The sequence below is a fragment of the Epinephelus fuscoguttatus genome, linkage group LG23 (genome assembly GCF_011397635.1).
Source record: "Epinephelus fuscoguttatus linkage group LG23, E.fuscoguttatus.final_Chr_v1".
Taxonomy (NCBI): Eukaryota; Metazoa; Chordata; class Actinopteri; order Perciformes; family Serranidae; genus Epinephelus; species Epinephelus fuscoguttatus.
This window is the reverse complement of record NC_064774.1, coordinates 3376080-3397152: the sequence shown is the minus strand read 5'-3', so window position 1 is coordinate 3397152 and position 21073 is coordinate 3376080. Positions and strand designations below refer to the sequence as shown.

Here is a 21073-nt window from a genome sequence, read left to right as displayed (position 1 = left end):
GGTAACAAGGTTCCTAAATGTAAATCAAAGTTCTTTGGTTTCATATGGCTCCAAATGCCAGTGTCCTGGCAGAAAGTCCTATGTTTGTTTGAACCATCCACCACCCCAGCCTTCCTCCTTACATGGACTTTCACTCTTCATATTACTTCCTTGTTTACTCTCATCAGCACATTGATTACGTAATCACAGCCTTCACAGCAGTCATATTAATCCAACAGCATCACATATAATACCAACACACTGATATGGAACATTTCACTGCACAACTATTACATTGTAAAAGTTAATATACTTAAATAGATATGTTTATATATATAAATACTATCCATACCCACTGAGTGCACAGTTGATGATGTACATTTTCACATAGTGTGTGTTTGGGATACAGGTCATAGGAAATTGCAGATTAAATAGTCAACTGAACCCATTAAGAAGAGCAATGTATTCAGACAGAGTGTTTGTGAATTTGATAGTACGTTTTCTTTATTGAAAGTACAGTAGTACCATTGCCAATAGTGGGATAGTTAGTGGGCTAAAACTGTACATTAGTAGTTGAGGTAGCACGTTGAAAGGCAGATAGTTAAAGTGTTTATATGTTGTACTGACTTAAAAGTGGGGCGCACTGGTAGTATGACTGACAGACAGAATGACACACTGACAGTTTCCGTGATTATGTACAGCATACCATACCATGACTTAGTCATACCAAACATTAGAAACAACACCAACATTGGTCCACAGGGGGAGCCACAGCGATCGGTCGCATTTTAGCCATTTTGAAGCATTTTTCTGTTGTTATAGCGCCACCCAGTTGCCAATTAGAGTTAAATTTCTCCAGTCACCTTGAGGCGTCCTGTTCTACATATCTACCAAGTTTAGTAAAAATCCATATGGCGGTTAGGCCTAGATAAGAAATGAGCTCTCTAGCGCCCACATTTTGTTTGATGGGGTCAATAATGGAGAAACCTTTGAGATGTTCTACACCTTTATGTGATGAGCCACGCCCTCCGCAATATTCATTGCCTTATAGAAGCTCAGTTTTAGGAAGTTTTCCAACTTTTGCCAAGAGGGAACTTTAGATATTGCTCCCTAGATTATGTTCACCCAGTTTCATGCAGATCGCTCAAACTTCCTAGGAAGAGATCCATTTGAAGTGTTTTTCAAAAAATTCAAAATGGCGGAAAATCTATATAAGCGGAAGTTATGGGTTCTTGAGGCAAATGTGTTCCTCGTGAGGAGAGGCATCTCTGTGCAAAGTTTCATGTCTCTACGACATACGGGGCATGAGATATGCCCATTCAAAGTTTGCAATTTCAATTGGTAGCTATAGTGCCCCCCTTTGGCCAACTGATGTAATATTGCTTCATTGGCATCCTCCCATGACCCTCTACCACTGTGCCAAGTTTCACAAGGATTGACCGAGTCAGTGAAGAGAAAAACGTGGAACAGACACACAGAGTTTTCGTCATTATAAAGTAAGATATACACACATGTACTGTAGAAATGCATACACACACACACACACACACACACACACACACACACACACACACAAAGCACTGCTACTACTTCTGCTGTTTTTCAATGATGGTAGTGATATTATTCATAATTTTAGGGACAGCGTGTATACACACTGGCGATGAGATCAACAATAATTGCCAGTCTGCTGCTTTTCTCTGGAAAATGTGTGCTTGCGTCAATTTGTGTGGTGTTTGCCAAAACATTGAGCAATCATTCAAAATGTAATACTGTAATACTAATACTGGATCAGAGCACAACAACTATCTAAACAAACACTGACACTCCTAAAGGGAAAGGCACAACTGAGCCCGAGGGAGGCATGGGAATAACCCTATTCACTGAGCCTTTTCCACAAGCCAATAAACTCCACTGCACCACTATCAGGTTGGCTGGGCCGAAATTGAAGAGGCTTTGCTGTAATTTGTACGATACTTACATGGAGAAATGATTCATCTCTTAATCGAGGCACACACGGCTGAAACCCTTCAACCATTAATGCAAGAATAGACTCTGTTAATACATCTGTACATCTATCAGCCCGGTCAAAATGAGTCAGTCAGTAACCTTTTCTCAAGATTGTGAAGATAGTACACTGTTAACCACAAACTCTGTGCTTCAGATCAAAATGACACCGTTAAGAGTGCATTTGAAAGCTGCAGCAGACCAGTTCCTGTGAACAGAGCTCTCACGCAGAGATGGAGCGAGTTGGTTTAACTGTCAGACCATAATGAAACCATAATGATACTTTTTAAAAACAGATGCAGAAACTCAGACGAAGACTGCATGACAACATAAGTCCATTTTAAAATGCTTCGAGCTTCACATGACCTTACAACCATGTCATTCCAGCTCATTAAAGTACACTGTTATTAAAATATGAACACAATGTTAACTGATAATAAAAAATGTACAGATGGCTGTGCTAAGTGAATGTACTGTACACAAGCTGCACCATTTTTATCAACATGCTCATTAAAGAAACTGCATTGTCTCTCAACTCAGTTTGTTCCTCCATTATTTTGCTTTATTTATACATTATAGAAATATATAATACTAATTTGTAATACAGTGCAGTGCTAATTTCATTAACAAAAACTATGACAAAAAATAATTCAAAAACCTTTTGTTTGCGGTGACAGTGACAAGAACCTGAAAAGCTAAAAATAGATCTTGGTAATAAAAGCCATGACAAAATCAATGTTTCATATTTGTTGATGAGACAAGACAGGGTGAAAATGTCAGTGGTGGACTAACTTACATTTAAAATGTGAAGAAACAACTGCCATGCTTGCAGTTATTTTCTAATGTCACATGAGTAGTATGAGCTCGGAGCGCCGACAGACTGCTAAACTCCAGTAAATAGTCCGCACCAGGAGCAGCGTCAGCCGCTGGTGTGTGTTGTGAGCTGTAATTCAGCAGTAAATAATCAGCCATGTGTGGTGGAGCTGCTGAATGGATTTGTGGAGTCTGTTAGTTGCAGCAGTGGCTGTTAGCAGCTAGCTAACTGCTTGTTAGCCGCTGAACGGCAGCAGAGCAAGCAGCCAGCCACCTGTCTTCAAATCTCTTCCCTGCACATCTCCACTCAGTTCTGAACTGTCAAGAGAAGGTCAGCATTTGATTGCTGCATACAGGCACAAAGGCTAATTTATCTGTGTTAACAGTTTGAACTCAGATCAGCTGGAAGGTTTAGTTTGAAGTTTAAACCTCCAGACTAACATGTTGCAGAGGAAGAAAGAAGTTATGTTTCTGCTTCTTAACAGTCACATGGATAAGTCAGAGTTTACAATGAACCTGGGGACAATAGAGAGATGTTGAGCTTTTCAAATGATGATCAGTAAGTGTGTGTTCGTAAATCAGCCCTTAAACCTGTCACACACTGCTGGAGACATGACACACACATTATTTTATACAACCTGTCACCTTGAGTCTGATTTCTGATTCATGTATTAGCCTAACTGAATAAGTTTAAATAGAAAAATAAACTGAAAAATTCACTAAAATGTTTGTCGACTAAAACCATTAAAGATAAAAATGACTTAAAACGTATAAGCATTTTTGTGTCAAGACTGAGGCTAAAATTAGCTGCTAAAATGAACACTGACACAGTGACATATGGGGGATGTGTTAGTTCCTTGTTGTCACTCTGCACTCTGCACTGTGTGAAACCGTGAACACACCTTTTTAAGTTCCACCGTTAACTAGCAGTCACTCAGCAGGCTGTAAGACACATCCAACAACACAGAACAAACAGAAACAACATGTACACAAAGTATGTCAGGGTGGTGCAGACATTTTAAATTAAAAAATATAAAACATTTAAAGACATTTTTTTTCAAGACTTGAAACTGTCATTAATAAAATCAGAAAAATTAAAGATAAAACAAAAAAACTTTTCTCAATGAAATAACTGAATGAAATGAGTAGGTTCATGACACAAATTTGACTATAAAGCTTTTTCCAAACTAAAAGGTGATGATTATATTTAGGTTACATTCAGTGACGTGCCATCAGGTAGCCAAGCTAGGCAGTTCTTCCCCTGTCTCCTTTGTAAATTACATTTTCTAAACCAATAATATTTCCTGATATAAACTTTTATTAGTGATATAATTGTTTATCTTTGGAATTCTACACTTGTGTATTAATTTAATAGTTTTGACGTTACCATGAGAAATATAGCCGTTGCACAACACTGAGTGTAAAAATACTTGGGAGAACAGCAGTGCCTTAACTCCCCATTCAGTGTGAATGCAGGCCAAAAAAAATGTGCATGTGCACGTCCATGCTGTGTTCTACACATTAATGTCACAAAGCAGAACTCTCCTGTGCCTTTTTACATAACTATGCCAGAAATGACATTTGTCCATTTGTCATACTGGAAATATGGGCAGTTGGCTTTGGGCGCCACTACGTCAGAGCTAACTGTAGCTAACGCATGTCAACATCAATGTTATCATGGTGGTGGACGCAGACATCTCCAAACTGAACAATCAGTCATAGCAAGAGGGAAGACAACCTCGTTCTCTGTTCTCTGCCCCAGACAGAGCAAGCCCTCCAACCACTCTCTGTATGGGGACCCCCGTCCCATGGGCCCCAGTATTGCCTGGTGTGAGCGTCCCTGCGCATGTGTGTGCATGCATAAAGTGCACAAAGAAATACTTTATAAGATTTAAATGGCTTTCATAACTCAATGCCTACCCTGTTCCTGACCTCATGGCATGTTACTGGCTACATTTAGAAATATTGATTTTATACTAAAATTCCCAAATTTCTGTGAAACATTTTGGATACAACACATTAGTGTTCTCATTTTGAAAAGCTTGAAAATTAAAGTTGTGACAAATATGTATATGGGAATGCTGCTGGAATTGGGGCCACATTCAGGTTATATTTAAGTTTACTACATTTATAAAATTCCAACCAAATCACCAGAAAAAAACATTTTATACTCTTGCAAACCATGGATATGTTACATATGCACATTATGTATTAGATACATAGAAACTTCACATTTTAACAACGCTGTGGTTGAAGTATGGTTAGGTTTAGGTGCAAAAACAACTTAGCTAAAGTTAGAAAAAGATCATGTCTTTGGCTTAAAATGCCCAATTTTTGGGCACAATCCAGGCAGAAAATGCAGAAATATCTGTGTAACAAACAAAATTCTTTTCTAAGCACTATCTCTGCTGGAAAAACAGCAACAAATTGCGACAAAACACCCTATTTTGGTGCATAAAAAGCAGCTGGAAACACACTGACTCACTAAATCACAACCAGTTTCATTGTTTGTTGGTCTTGAACAGCGGTCTGCAGGTTGGCAGGGGTCTGGCAGGTGACACACCATCCACCATCCCCTCCACCTCAACATGACAAAGACTCACTTATACACACCGTTGTTGATATAATATGTGAGAAATGTGTAAATGTAACATATTTGTGGTCTGCAGAAACATATAATGCCACATTTTCTTCTGGCAAATGGGAGTTTCTGACTTGTAAACAGAGTCCACATCAGAATCTGCATCATGATTACATCTCCGGAGCTTTGAAAACTGCAAATTAATTCAACTTGCCTGAAATTCAGACAGGCATGGCTGCCTTTTTCCAGCCAAGTTTCTTATTTAAAATTGAAGCAAACATAAATTCATATATGTTGTAGTTTTATACAATCAAGATACAGTATTTTACAACCCTCACATACGACCAAATTTGCATCATGAGTTTTCCAATGATGTAAGTTGTAAATATAGGAATCTTTCCAACCTCTACATCCATCCCATACAGTATGCTATGAATGTGAAAGAGAGGTCTTACCAGCTGGACTGTAGAATATAAGGCATTCCTCGTTAAAGATGGGTTGGCACCTGCTGAGGGAACAGAAATTGCTGTCATGGTGGATACTCCTGGTTCTGCTGTGAAAATAGATAGAAATGATGTCAGTATGTTGGTAAAATATTGACTTACTAGAACATTCAGTGACTTTTTTCTTTACAATATTGGTGTTGTCTCTGATATTGGTTTAATCCCAACATCAGTTACAATTTAAATCTCTCACCCAGTTGTTGAGTATCATCCAGGCCCAAGGTGTAGTAAATGGGTGAAGACACCGATGTATCCTCATCTGACGGAGAGAGACAGTGTTAGGCAGCTGATGGATGGATATATTTACATTTGTGATGATGCTGTGGATCAATTCAGAGTTAAGCTGGAAATTGTGTTTGTTCCTTTGAATGGTTTTCATTGTATCCAGACTAGTTTCACATTTTGGGAAATGTGGCTATTTGTCGTCTTGAGTTACCTTAGTGTTAAGTACTGACCTGGAACCAGGAGGAGATTATCTTATATGTCTATATCTTGTTTGTTTTATTCATACACAAACAAAATTGTAAAAATTCAAAATGTGGACTTCCTGAAGTCTTTGGTTGGCTTTTATTAGCTTGCATTGGCTTAGCTTTGTGTTCCTGGTTATACCAAGCATTATGCCAGCATCACATCCTCGTTCCAGCTTCACTCTTAAAACACAGATATGTGAAAGGTATCAATCAAACTCAGGAAGAAAGCAAATAAAAAAAAATCAGAATATTCCTTTAAAATTCATTCTATATTATCAGTCTTGGACCTCACTCATCTTGCACTTCTCTGTCTTGTGGGGTACCCCAGGGCTCAATTCTGGATCTTATTTTGCTTTTGCTGTGCTCTGATTGTATTTTTTCTCATTACTAGGATTTTGTTTTTCCTTATTATGCAGATGACACCTAAATTTATATGTTAATTGAAATATCCACAAACCCAATGGTTGAATCCGGCCAGTGCTTTGTACTTTGTACTGTAACAACCACTTTTCATAGCACTATCCCAGTTGGAAATGCAGTGATGCCACTGTAAAAAACAACTGCTTTTTTGGCACTATCCCCCTTGGAAACACAGCAACAAAAAAGACCCACATTTGGTGGTTAAAGAGCTGCTGAAAAGGCTGCAATGACTCACTAAAATAAAACCAGCTTTCTTATTTGTTGGTCTCAAACAGTGGTCTGCAGCTTGGAGGTGTCTCACCTCGGTGTCACGACATCCACAGTTGCCTTCACCTCAGGATGAAAAAGTCAGCTCACATACTGTGTGACATTAAAGACGTTGATATGATGTGTATGAAATGAACAAATGTATTGTATTCGTGGTTTGCAGAAATGCACAATGCCAACATGATCCTCTCGTGCCTGGGCTGCTGTGTTATGGCTGTGATCATTGCTTGTAAACTGAAATGTTTATACTGTTAAATCTCAAACATTCCCAAACTTGAGCAAGCATATTTTTGCACTACAACTCTTATTAGTACTAAAGGGTGAGGCAGCGACTTTGTAAACCAGATGATACATTCTAAAACAAAACTGAGCTTTTCACTAAACTAAATATACAATGTAGATACTGCTTGCTGTGGTAGGTATTTGACATGAGGTAGAAAAGTGTGTCAAGTAAGACATAAAGGAAAAATAACAATGTCTTTTGAAGTACCTTTCTTCTTCCTGTTTTTTGTTACAGCAGCATACATCACTTTGTCCTCATCAGCTGCACCGGCCTCTACAGAGACTGAAACAAATAACATCTATCACTTCACATAGCAGACACTGTAGACAGACAAATACCTAGACAGAATACAAACAGGAAATTCATGTTGTCTGTTCCCTAATTTGTTTTCATATCACAAATGACATAACAATTATCAACAGTAATGACACCAGACAGGATGATTTCACTTTAGTTTTTTTCAAACTCACTCTGTGGTTAAATAGGTTATTGACATTGGCATTTAATACTTGATATTAAATTGTATCATTTAATTTGCTGCCTTGTTTGAAGTGCTTTGTTGTATGGGTTGTTGAAAGTGCTGCTATTGATTCATAGTTTGTGTTCTCACCTGTTTGGTTCTCAGCTGAGCTTGAACGAAGAGTCAGTGTGGACAGATAGTCCAATACTGCAGTACAAGAAAGGAAAAATAACAACATCAACAGGGAAAAAAAGGAAGAGAAGATGAAGGTATTTGAGACATGATACAGAAAATATTATTATTATTTTTTGTGCTTTATTTTATGACTGCAATTATCCAGGGTGCTCTTACACACTTTTACATTTTACTACAAAAATAATGCACCAAAGTTCATACATATCCCACATAATGATGAGCCTGTAATTGGTTCATAACCCACATCGTTTGGAAGGCTGTGATCATGTGACTAATGCACTGATGGGAGTAAAGAAGGAAGCAGTCCAGTTAGGAGGCAGGTTGGGGCGGTGGATGGGTCGCAAAACAAAGGACTTTCCCCCAGGACTTTACTTGGAGACCAGTGCTTGTAACAGTGTGTACTCTGAGTCATTTTAAGGTACGTCCTCACCATGTTTCTTTTCCTTTACATGCCTAAACCTAACCTCCATAACTTTACGTTAATTACGTAAATTTATGTCAAGGACATAACATCATTTATGGGCCTCTAAATTCATAGGAAAGTTCGAACTGTTGTGTGCATTTTCTTAGGAAATCATACAAGCCTTTGTATGAGAATATCTTGAATATTACAATGAATGGATTCATTTAAAAATGGGTAGAAATAGCCAACTATATAACCTAAATCAGTGAATAAAAATAACACATTTTCAGAGTAAAAGCACAAATGATACAGGAATTACATTAAGGGGAAGTGCACCTTTCAGGACAACAACAACTATGAGTGTTTCAAGCAACAAAGTTATAGGAGGGATGTATCTGTACCTCTGTGCCCATACCCTTTGCAGAGGTGAAGTAGTCCCACCACCAACAGCAGAACCATCAACAAGAAAGTCATAACAATCCATGGGGTAGGACCAGAGGAGCTGGGATTGGATGAGGTCAGGGTAGTCTCTTCTGGAACGACAATATAAGGCATTTTGAGCTTGAAAAAAACAAAATCCAAGGCAACTCTTCTCTGGTGTAAAAGTTAAAAGGCCTTTATTAAATGGCTAGTTCATGATAAACATTAAAATCACCAACATGCCTTGGATTTTGTTTTTTTCAAGCTGTACTACACGTCCTGACCAAAGAGCACCTTCCTGGACACCATGATACTGCAACCCACATGAGCGCTTCATCTGCTGTTGTCTTATAAGGCATTTTGACTTCGAATGTGCTGGGATATGGCTCCTGTAAGGACACTGATAGAGGCAGCAGCCTTGTAAACCATGTCCCTTGGTACTCTGGGTGCTCTCTCTCTTCATGCTCTTTCTTTAATCAAAGGTTTTCTGCCAAAAAGGTTTTGTCACAGCTCTTTGACAGCAAAAGAGACACGGAGGAGAATGTGTCTGATTCTGTTCTCTCTCAGCCTCCAAGAGTGGACACATTACCATCCAAAAAAGGGAAGTTAACTTGATTCCTCCTCCTACTTGGAACAACTGAGTAAAATCAAAACCCCACACTTGTTTCAGATATTTAAATCAGCCATTTAAACTTTGCATGATGGGAATCTAAAAGTATTTTAACAAGGGAATCAGATTCAACAACTTTGCCTCAGGTCTTTGGGGCTGCAGCAGTAATTTCTATCCCATTGCAGTGACTCACCTCTGACAGCCATCCAGCTCTCTGGTGACTCTCCAGCTCCAGAGATGTGACACTTGTAGAGTCCTTCATCAGACTTGGACACATTGTGGATGGTCATCTCTCCTGTAGAGCTGCTCCTGATGAAGAGGCCATCTTTGTAGAAACCAGCTGTCAGGTTTGAGGAAGTCGTTTTGTTTCTGCAGGTCAGAGTCACGTTGTTGCCTTCTTCCACAGGGAGGACAGGACCCTCCAGGATCACTGAACCAGCTGAACAAAAACATGTGTTTGATTTTTATCTCAAGTAAAACTGATGATGAATTTATGACAAAATCATGTTGTCCTAATGCAAACCTCCCCTGAGGTACTCCATGTCCTGCATGTTTTAGATCTCTCCAAGTCTGTTTAGACCTGGAATTAACATACATTTTGGGTGATCCGATCACACGTAGGCTAAAGTAAATACAATAATAAACAACCAGCAAGATGCAATGTGATCCGATCACTCAAACCACTTGCTGAGGTAGTCTGGGACACATTTGACCACATATCTTTTGTAGTATAAACACTAACGCTGTCCTGATGCATCTCCAACAAGGACTGCGCCATTGGTGCAGGATGTGGTGGTTCTTTTAGTGACATTGCGCCAATGCTCTACAACTTACCCATCTAATGTTAAGTTAAACAAAGTGTTGCGTGACCATCCTTAACATACTGTCACAGAGCAGTTCACAATATCCCCTGAAAAATATATGTACAACAGTGTGGCAAGGCAAGGCAGGGCAAGGCAAGTTTATTTGTAGAGCACAATTCGTACACAAAGTAATTCAAAGTGCTTTACAGAACAAGAAAATGCATTAGAATCACAATACAAAATAAAAACATAAATAATCATTATAAAATGAACTTTAAAAGAGAAGAGTGCGGATAAGATCCTTTCAGTCATATGCAAAGTGAAATAGAGCTGTTTTGAGCCTAGATTTGAACATTGTCAGAGTAGAGGCCTGTCTCACATCTTCAGAAAGACTGTTCCAGATTTTAGCTGCATAAAACTGGAATCCTGATTCCCCATGTTTAGTCCTGACTCTGGGCACCAGCAGGAGGCCGGTCCCTGAGGTCCTCACAGTCCGAGATGGTTCATATGGCACTAACATGTCAGAGATGTACTTTGGTGCTAGGCCGTGGAGAGACTTGTACACAAGCAGAGCTGCTTTAAAGTCTATTCTCTGAGCCACAGGAAGCCAGTGTAGAGACCTGAGCACAGGACTAATGTGCTCGTACTTCCTGGTTCTGGTCAGGACCCGAGCAGCAGCATTCTGGATGTACTGCATACTGTGTGTATGATATCCTATGAATTTGCGCCCCATGAATGACGTTACAAACTTGATGTACAGTTATGTAATTAATGTAAAGTTATGTAAGTTAGTCTTGGGCAATAAAAATTACCATGGTTAGGTTTAAGAAAAGAAACATGGTGAGGACGTATCTAAATATGACTCAAAATTCACACAGATGCAAACACAGGTCTCCAGGGTTCCGGGCAGATTGTCATGTTTTTGTGACCCATCGACCAACCCAACCTGCCTCCTTACAAGCACTCAGGACTGCTTCCTTGTTTACTGCTACCAGCACATTGGTCACACGATCGCAGTGTTTCAAAATTCATGTGATATGCACGAATTTGGGTGCATTGCATTTTGTAGGAAAACTTGTGATAAATTTGTGAGAACAGCATGTTATCCCTGATTTTGCCTTGTGGGAGGAGACGTTTTGAGTTCTGCTGACAGCGATTTTTCCAGCTGTACTGACACAACCACTAACGTGAGTAGCAAGCATGCTACTGTATAGAGCAACTAGCAAAAGTGTAGACATCATGGTGAGCAGGGCAGCAACAAAATCTGGACAAAATGTGAATCCGGAGATGCATGACAGGCACAGGTGTGACCAGCATTGTGTCTTGGCTGTCCGCTTGTGTTTGGATCACTGAAACGGATGTTAGTACCGGGTCTAAATAGGGCCTCCCTGCTCCGACACAGCTGATTTTAATGATGAGCTTGTTTTCAAGCAGCTTCAGGACTTCACAGTTAGTTGATCATTTGAATCAGCTGTGTTGGGGAAGGGAGAGATCCAAAACATGAAGGACATGGGGCACTCCAGGAGAGGTTTGAGAAATGCTGCTAATGCAAACCTACTAGTGACAGTGATGTTGATGCTGTTGCTCTTCTTCCCCCCTTTACCCTCACACCAGTATTCTCCACTGTCTTCCGGAAAAGCATTTTTAATGGCGCAGGATGACATTGATGATGTCAGACTGCTAGAAGTTTTACATGAGAGCTCCTCCTCCTCTTTGAGCCCCTCACAGTGGAAAGTTACAGGTTCATATTCAAAGAACTGCAGTCTGTTTGGTTCAATATGAAGAACTGCTGAATCTGAAAACAAAAAGAAGAGATTTGCTCTCAGATCACATCTTAACTACTGGAATATAGTTCTCCAGTAATAGAACCAAATTAAATCAAATGGATGTGTCTGCACATAAAAAGTAATGATAACATCCTATCTTTTTTAAAAAAAGTCTTATACATTGAATGTCAGCTCACCAAACTCACAGCAGAACATATTTTCCTCCTTTTCTTTCATACTCTGCCACAAACACCTCCCAGCAGAAACTGTATCCTTACAACAGTTGATGATTTAAAAACACAAATGAGCATCTAACTGGTTCTTACCAACTTTCTGATCACCTGCGCACAGCAGGAACAACACAGTCATCACTGAGGAGACAAAGAAGAACAGCTAAACATACAGAGACATGCTTATGAAGTCCATATGCTTTTTGCCTGCAGCTGCTCCTCACAGTCTACGTATTATCTGTTAAATCTCATAACTGATACAGAAACATTAAGAGATCACAGAATTTCTGAACTTCTTTCTCATTTAGTTTTAATCAAACAGACTCAGTACTCACACAGTGTGATGCAGAGAGCTGTGACCTCCATGTTGTCTTGCTGCTGACTGACTGAACATCACACTGAAGTATAGGAAGCAGGTGAGAACTGGCCTCTTCCTGTGTGGCTTTGTTCTGCTCTTGATGCAACACTAAATTTGGTCTTAAGACTGAAAACCTTTGTCTCAGAGACAGAGCTGCTGTCATGGTAGAAATAACCTCAGTGGTTAAATTAAATTTCAGTGGGTGGAGCCAAAGAACAGTGACTTACATATAAGGAGTTTAACTCTGAGAATCAGGAACTGTATTTCATGATGTTTCAAACACCAAAGTGAGACTGCAAGTGTAAAGAGAATTGAAAAAATTACTGTAAAGTAACCTGATCACAGACAAGTGTGACCACACTTAGGCCTGTGTAATCACTCTATTAACATGTAAAAATTACAAATAAAAAGCAAAGCGATCATCATCACTGTAATCTCCTGAGCAATATATTTCCCCCGGTTTTAATAATTTCTAATTTTATTCTAATGCATGCCTGCTAACATTTTCAGTTGCCTGTCTGTCGGCTCTACTAAATATGTGCTAAACTGATGCTCCTGTGCAGTGACGGACTGGGACCAAAAAAAGGCCCTGGAATTTTTGACACAGAGACCCCATGGCAGCGCATCGGCCAGCCAGGGGTGAAAAATATTCATATTATTTTCCAAAAAAAATATGCATTTTTATGTCATTTTAGATCATCAGTTCCTTATGAAAGTGAAAGAACAGGCATGGTGTCTCATATCCCCCCTCCCACATATTACTAGGTACTATGATTAATGATTTTACACATACTAACATAAAAAACACTACCACTGGCGGAACGTTCCAGAGCACCACAGAGACACAGAGTGTTCCACAACTACCATGGAAACTCACACACTCACTGCCTTGATGCACAGTAGAAGAGGAGATATACAGACACAGTCATTATGAATGATAAAACTGATTTGTGGCTTGCATGGGAGCATGTGGAAAGCTAACCATATGATGAGAATGCAGAAATTCAGAACACACACCACGCAATCAACTCACTACAATCACACTGGTACAATAGACAACAATGCACAGCACACAAGATAATAAGGCAGCAGCAGAACCCCCATAAATTCAGGCACATTCAAAGGCCAGACTAATAACCTCAGTTAATAATACTAGCTCTGTGTCTACCAAAACACGAAAATCTGAAATCAAACACCACACAGCTTCAACCTAAAGACTTAGCCTACTTCCACCATTAACCATAGGCGCTCCCTCTTGGACAGAAGACAGCACAACCAAATTATAACAACAGAAACATAAATCTTACATCAACCACAATGCGTATTACAATAGCTTCAGCAAAACATGAAAAGAGCACTGCACAGCCACAGTACACATTTCAATAGCTCTATGAAAAGCACTAGTTACAACAGAAACAAGAAGGACCCTATGTCTTATAAGCCATAATAAATGTTACAGCAGCCACAATGCATATTACAATAGCTTCACCAAAACATGACAAGAGCACTGCACAGCTAGAGTATAAAAATAAATATGTGTCTCTCAGTGTCTTCTTTTAAATCTCTTCTTAAGACTCACATTTATCGTATAGTCTTTTCTTAATTGATGGTAATTAATTATTGTAACTGTTTTTAAATTATTTGATGTTTTATTGCTTCATGTACAAATTGTTTTTATTGTGTAATTGTTTTTATTGTTAAGCACGTTGTAACTCCGTTTTGAAAGGTGCTATACAAATTAAGTTATTATTATTATTATGCCTTACCTGTAGTTAGCAGGCTGTGAAGGAGTTTGCTCTTCTCTGAGGCAGAGGCCGTACTGCTAGCTGCACTTGCTGCAGAGGTGCTCAGTCTGTTGTAGCTGGGTAAACACTTTTTTTGTAAACAAATCTGATATTTTCGCATACTTTTCACTCTCCGCGAGCATAGCTTTCCTTTTTTTCTCTCTCTTTTTCTCCGCTCCACCCTTCTCCACCCGTCTTTTCGTGCCTCGATCCATTTTCTTTTCTTGTTGTGATGTTGTCGTTGAGTGCATTACCCATCATTCGTCACTTGTCAGATGTCAAATGTCATCACTCAATGATTGCGAGAAAATGCTTGATGACCAAAAACACTTTATATTACCGGTAGCCCCATTTCACTCATATTTATTTAAAATTATATTTAGGCTACTACTTATATGTATATTGTGGCCGATAAAAATGTTTTGGGCCACCAAGAGAAGATTTATTTATTTTATTTATTTAATTTTATTTTATTTATTTATTTTTTTTGCGTGGTGGCTGGCGGCCGCAGGACCTTGCGGCCGTTCTGGCATTTGCCGAAATGCCAGATGGCCAGTCCGTCACTGCTCCTGTGTCTGTTTTGCAAGTGTTGGTAGTGCTTTTTGTGGTTGGCTTTGGAAGGTGGTGGTGTGTGTCAGTGTGAGTGAGTCAGCCATCAGAATGAGGAAATCAACTCACTAGTCTGTAAACTCTCCTCCTCCCTCGTCTGCTAGCTAGCCAGGTCGAGGTTTTCAAATGTAAACATCAGTTAACTTGAGGGAAAAGTAGTCTACCCTATAGAGAAGATGGACATGACCAAATTAGCATCCTGCTAAACATTACACAGGCGTTGGACAATAAACTGCATGAACTGCAATATCCCTCGATTCACTGAAACTTGGTTAAATCCTAGATGGCGCTGTGCTTCACTGTGATTGGTCTGACAGTGTGAATGTGAGCTGCTGTCCTGTTCCTGCTGTGGATCACTGCTATACACCGTTTAGAGGTGGCTGCAGTGCGTCACTGCCTGTGTTCAAGAGGAATGACCATGCAGTTCTCTTGTTGGGGGCGGGATGTGTGGGCAGTTAAATCATTCAACCAGAAGCCATGGATTACAAAGCCGTGTGGATTCATGGACAATTATAAAGCAGCAGCTACAAATGTCAGAACATTACAGTGAACAAGTTAAAAGAGCTGATGGTACCACATTTCACTGTACCTTGTCTAGTTCCATGTGACAAATAAATGGTTGATTGATGTTTAAAATTAGTCATGATCTTGTACCCCCATCCTCCTGGAGGATGCTCAGTCTAATCCAGCAGTGCCCGTGGGACCAGAGCTTCTGCTCGGGGTGACTGGGTACAGCAGTACTGACAGACAGGCTTAAATATTTGGTTGAAGTGAAGAAGTGAAATTATGACTATGTAGAACTGTCGGTTACAATCTGTGAACCTCTCCAACCTGTCATTTCTCTCTAAAATACCGGAAAAGGCAGTGGCACAGGTCCAGGCTCATCTCTCCAACAATAACCTCTGCAAACAGTTCCAGTCCGGTTTTCGCCCCCGCCACAGCACAGCAACGGCCCTCCTTAAAATCACAAATGACCTCCTAATGGCAGCTGACTCCAGACTATTATCCATCCTCATCCTCTTTGACTTGAGTGCGGCCTTCGACACCACATCACACTCCATCCTCCTTGACAGACTAGCTTCCATTGGTATAACTGACACACTCCTAGACACCCCTAGACCCCTTCACTCATATCTCTCTGGCTGTACTCAGTTCATCCAGTTGAAATCACACGCATCCCATCCACTCCCCCTCTCCTCTGGTGTTCCCCAGGGCTCTGTCCTTGGCCCGATCCTATTTATTATTTACCTCCTCCCACTTGGACTGATATTCCGTAAACATAATATCCATATCCACTGTTACGCGGACGACACCCAGCTCTACGTTTCCTCCAAACCCACTTCCACCTGCCTGCCATCCTCCCTCTGTGCCTGCCTGCAGGAAATCAAAGCCTGGTTCTCCTCAGATTTCCTCAAACTCAATACTGATAAAACTGAGGTAGTCCTCATTGGCTCAAAGTCCACCCTCACCAAACATCCCAGTTTCACCCTCACCATAGACAACTCCTTGGTTTTCCCCTCCCCTCAGGTTAAGAGTCTGGGTGTTGTCCTCGACAGCACCCTATCATTCCACACCCACATCAACAACACCATCCAGTCCGCCTACTTCCACCCCTGCAACATCAACCGCCTCCGCCCTTCACTCGCTCCCAACAGCGCCACAATCCCGGTTCACTCTCTGGTCACTTCCCGCCTGGATTACTGCAATTCCCTTCTCTCTGGTCTCCCAGACTGGAGACGCAGCTGTCTGTCTACCATGGGGTCCAGAGCCTTCAGCTGCTCTGGCCCTCGTCTCTGGAACTCCCTCCCCCCTGACATCAGGAACATTGTCTCTATTTTAGTTTTCAAGTCCCACCTCAAAACCTACCTGTTTAGGCAGGCGTATGAGTGTTAATGTTTCCTCTGTCTTTTAATGTTCTGCTGCAAACTCTGCACTGTTTTTCTGTTGTATTTTAGATGTGTTTTAATTGTATTACCTGTATTTTTTGATTGTTGTACGGCAACTTTGAGTGCCATGAAAGGCGCCTTATAAATAAAATGTACTATTATTATTAGAATGGAATAGAATAGAATAGAATAGAATAGAATGTCTTTATTGTTATTATCAACACAAAGGCCAAAAGTCAACTTTTGTGGTTACTGGGTGGTGTCAGTTTTTAATGGGGCCAGACATAACCTTTCACAGTGTTATGATATGCCGTCAGTTGGCCGGACAGCACCAGTTGCGGCAGTATAATATGTGGATGGGCGGCATTAGTTCATAACATGGACAGACAGCACTTGTTGTGGCAGTATGATATGCCACTGGTCGGCCAGGCGGCACCGATCACAGGAGTTTGATATGCTGCTGGATGATGTCAAAACCTGGGGATGATGGACGGACTTTCACCCAGGAGTCTGGTGATCGCCTCCCATATGGATGAAGAGCCAGACCTTAATATTTTTTAACAAAACCTAACTACATGCTTTTGTTGATGTCCCGGTGTTGGTTGAGACATCCTGAAATCTAGTGTGTAATATGTAGACATTAAAGGCCACTGACAAAGTGTCAATATGTGACGACTTGGGATAAGAACATGTAGGTTTTTCTGACGCTGTGTCTCTGGGATTCCTGCTGCTTGTAGCCTGGCACCTGGTTACTACCTTGTTATAAAGCCCTGACCTCACCTGAGCACTCTTGGCGTCCACACATATAAACATCCCAAAACATAGAATATAAGTAGTATAAGTGTTTTGTGCTTTTTAATGTGATGTATTTGCTTTGTTTTATTTATTTATTTAAGTATTTACCTGCCCAGCAACAACAGATGCAAATTAGCACCATGTTGGCAAGTGGCCATGTTATAAGCCAGATAAGACACTATAGGTTTGTTCATTCCACGATGGTAATGGTTTGCACTGACGGAAAGAAGCACTGTCATCCATTTCAGTTTTCAGGTAATACATATACATCTTTTTTTGAGGTGGTCCTCTTTTTCTTTTTAATCCAAATAGCAATACAGTCATCATACAGTTTCAGTTTTGTTTCTTTTTTCTGGTGTAAAATACAAGCAGGAGTGAGACTTGGTGCATTTTAAAGCATTTTACAGCATTACACATTTCATATAGAGGTGTGGAGACGCCGTGGTGGAAGGTGGATTATTGAACGTAGACAGACATGAAAAAAACAAAACAAAAAAAAAAATCTGCCGCCTGTTTGTATTTCCTTACTTGACTTCTGAGAATCTTCAAGTCTTGGTACAGTCAGGGCACATGACACATCTGCTCCTGGACCCTTAGAATCAACAGAAATGTATCAGTCAGTCACTGAAAAACACGTCATAGAGCAGCAGGAGATAAAATTAACATTATCCATCAACATACTGTTAATTTCCTTTTCTAAATTGTGCTTTATTCAACTCAATCGGCAGATAAAAATTAACACTGTACATATCTGCAAACCACAGATGTTACATTTGTACATTATTATGTAGCAGATACAATGAAACTCAAAGTTTCTTTATGAATACCCAGCTCTAGAAGCACAATCCTCGCTGGAGAAGCTGTCAATGTCTTATTTAAAAAGAAAACAAGTGCTCTTCATTGGCACTATCCTCACTGGAAAAACAGCAATGAGTTGCGAAAACATAACCATGTTTTGTTGTTTGTTGGTCTTGAACAGTGGTCACCATCCCCTCCACATCCACATGACAAAGTCAGCTTATCTACTATGTCGTTTTAAAAATGTTGATGTGATACCAATGAAACATGCAAGTGTAACATATTTGTGGTTTGCAGGACTGTACAGAGCCAACATTGTCTTCTGGAGACTGGGCTGTTCATTGCTGAAGCAAAAAGTACTTTATGACCACTTGTTAGCACAATATGCACTGCACACAAACAAGACATTAGATCAAATGTATAAAATAAGATTTGTGAAGATAAAGAAGAAGGTTGTTGAGCACTCAGATCAAGCAAGGATGTTTACTGCGTCAGCATCTTGACAACACAACCACCTTTAATATACTCTGTACTTTTCATTTACCCCATTGTATTCTTTCTTATGGCAGTTAATTTCACCGCTGAGTGGACATGAGTTATTGTTGTTTACCTCTGAGTTTCCCACAGTGAAGAAGTCCCACCAGCAGCAGCAGCGGGGCCATCAACACAAGAGGGATTATGGTTCTTAAGATGAGGAACGTGTGATCCGAGGGAGGATTAGTCTCTGTGTGAAGTGCTGCAAAGATGTCATGAGACACAGTGGTGACTTAGTGTGTTACATGTGATCTAATAATCATTTTATGATTTAATTTCATGCAGATTGGCCGGATGCACAATGCTTCCTTGAAATATAACACATAATCTGTCAATATTGGTGGCCCCTGGCAACAAAAGCAGTGATTTTCCATTATCACAATTGCCTCATGTCACAAAGATCTTAATCTGGCTGGTGGATGAATTTGTTTTGAACAAGGAACAACTAATACTACAAGGACCAAAAGTCCCTTGAAGCTGCTTTAACTAGATTCTACCTCCTTTAAAACAAACACACTCCATTCATCTGCCAAGTTGTAATAAAATCAAAATGATATTTGAATTTGTTTAATAACCTTTCATAGTCTCACCTCTGACAGCCATCCAGCTCTCTGGTGACTCTCCAGCTCCAGAGATGTGACACTTGTAGAGTCCTTCATCAGACTTGGACACACTGTGGATGGTCATCTCTCCTGTAGAGCTGCTCCTGATGAGGACGCCATCTTTGTAGAAATCAGCTGTGAGGTGTGAGGAAGTTGTCTTCTTTCTGCAGGTCAGAGTCACGTTGTTGCCTTCTTCCACAGGGAGGACAGGACTCTCCAGGATCACTGAACCAGCTGAATAACATGTGTTTGATATTCATTTCATGCTAAACTCATGATTATTTTTTGACAAAATCATGTTGTCTTAATGCAAACGTACCAGTGACAGTGATGTTGACGCTGTTGCTCTTCTTCCCCCCTTTACCCTCACACCAGTACTCTCTACTGTCTTCCGGAAAAATATTTTTAATGGCGCAGGATGACATTGATGATGTCAGACTGCTAGAAGTTTTACATGAGAGCTCCTCCTCCTCTTTGAGCCCCTCACAGTGGAAAGTTACAGTTTCATATTCAAAGAACTGCAGTCTATTTGGTTCAATATGAAGAACTGCTGAATCTGAAAACAAAAAAAAAAAAGAGATTTGCTCTCAAATCACATCAAAACTCACAGCAGAACATATTTTCCTCCTTTTCTTTCATACTCTACCACAAACACCTCCCAGCAGAAACTGTATCCTTACAACAGTTGATGATTTAAAAACACAAATGAGCATCTAACTGGTTCTTACCAACTTTCTGATCACCTGCGCACAGCAGGAACAACACAGTCATCACTGAGGAGACAAAGAAGAACAGCTAAACATACAGAGACATGCTTATGAAGTCCATATGCTTTTTGCCTGCAGCTGCTCCTCACAGTCTACGTGTTATCTGTTAAATCTCATAACTGATACAAAATTTCTGAACTTCTTTCTCATTTAGTTTTAATCAAACAGACTCAGTACTCACACAGTGTGATGCAGAGAGCTGTGACCTCCATGTTGTCTTGCTGCTGACTGACTGAACATCACACTGAAGTATAGGAAGCAGGTGAGAACTGGCCTCTTCCTGTGTGGCTTTGTTCTGCTCTTGATGCAACACTAAATTTGGTCTTAAGACTGAAAACCTTTGTCTCAGAGACAGAGCTGCTGTCATGGTAGAAATAACCTCAGTGGTTAAATTAAATTTCAGTGGGTGGAGCCAAAGAACAAAGACTTATACAAAACTAAAATAACTAATACTACTTTTTTCAGTGTCACCGATGCTTGCAGAAGAGTTTCACCCCACACTAGCAGTTTAGTAAGACATAATTAGGCACAAAAGTGCAAAAGGGGGCATAATTTTAACTGTATTCGCCATCTTAGTTCAGCATGTTAACATGCTAGCACGTGCTAATTGGCATTTAATTCAAAGTGCAGCTGAGGCTGATGGGACTGCCTGTAGTTGTCAAGATATGTCAATAAAAAGCAAAAATGTTAACCTCATGGTGCTGGTACAGGGTGGTCAGGATGTTATTCAAGT

The 21073-nt window shown here is 40.2% G+C and overlaps 1 protein-coding gene across 9 annotated transcripts; it reads right to left on the bottom strand.

The window, feature by feature from the left end:
• Window positions 1–2040: 2040 nt before the first annotated feature.
• On the bottom strand, window positions 2041–20737 carry LOC125884003 (high affinity immunoglobulin gamma Fc receptor I-like). Of its 9 annotated transcripts, none has more exons than XM_049568698.1 (11): window positions 19048–19091; window positions 18168–18231; window positions 12304–12348; window positions 11770–12006; window positions 9602–9847; window positions 8780–8911; window positions 7931–7987; window positions 7528–7602; window positions 6074–6139; window positions 5833–5930; window positions 2041–3738 (listed from the first exon to the last, which is right to left on the bottom strand). In XM_049568698.1, coding segments are annotated over exons 2-11 (969 nt in total). In that variant the 5' UTR covers window positions 18169–18231; window positions 19048–19091; the 3' UTR covers window positions 2041–3726. The 9 variants fall into 9 exon arrangements, with proteins under 9 accessions (XP_049424655.1, XP_049424652.1, XP_049424651.1 ...); XM_049568695.1 differs by lacking the exons at window positions 18168–18231; window positions 19048–19091 and adding an exon at window positions 12543–12847 and having other exon boundaries at window positions 2041–3114; window positions 3699–3738; XM_049568694.1 differs by lacking the exons at window positions 9602–9847; window positions 11770–12006; window positions 12304–12348; window positions 18168–18231; window positions 19048–19091 and adding exons at window positions 19562–19807; window positions 19893–20129; window positions 20302–20346; window positions 20522–20737.
• Window positions 20738–21073: the final 336 nt, after the last annotated feature.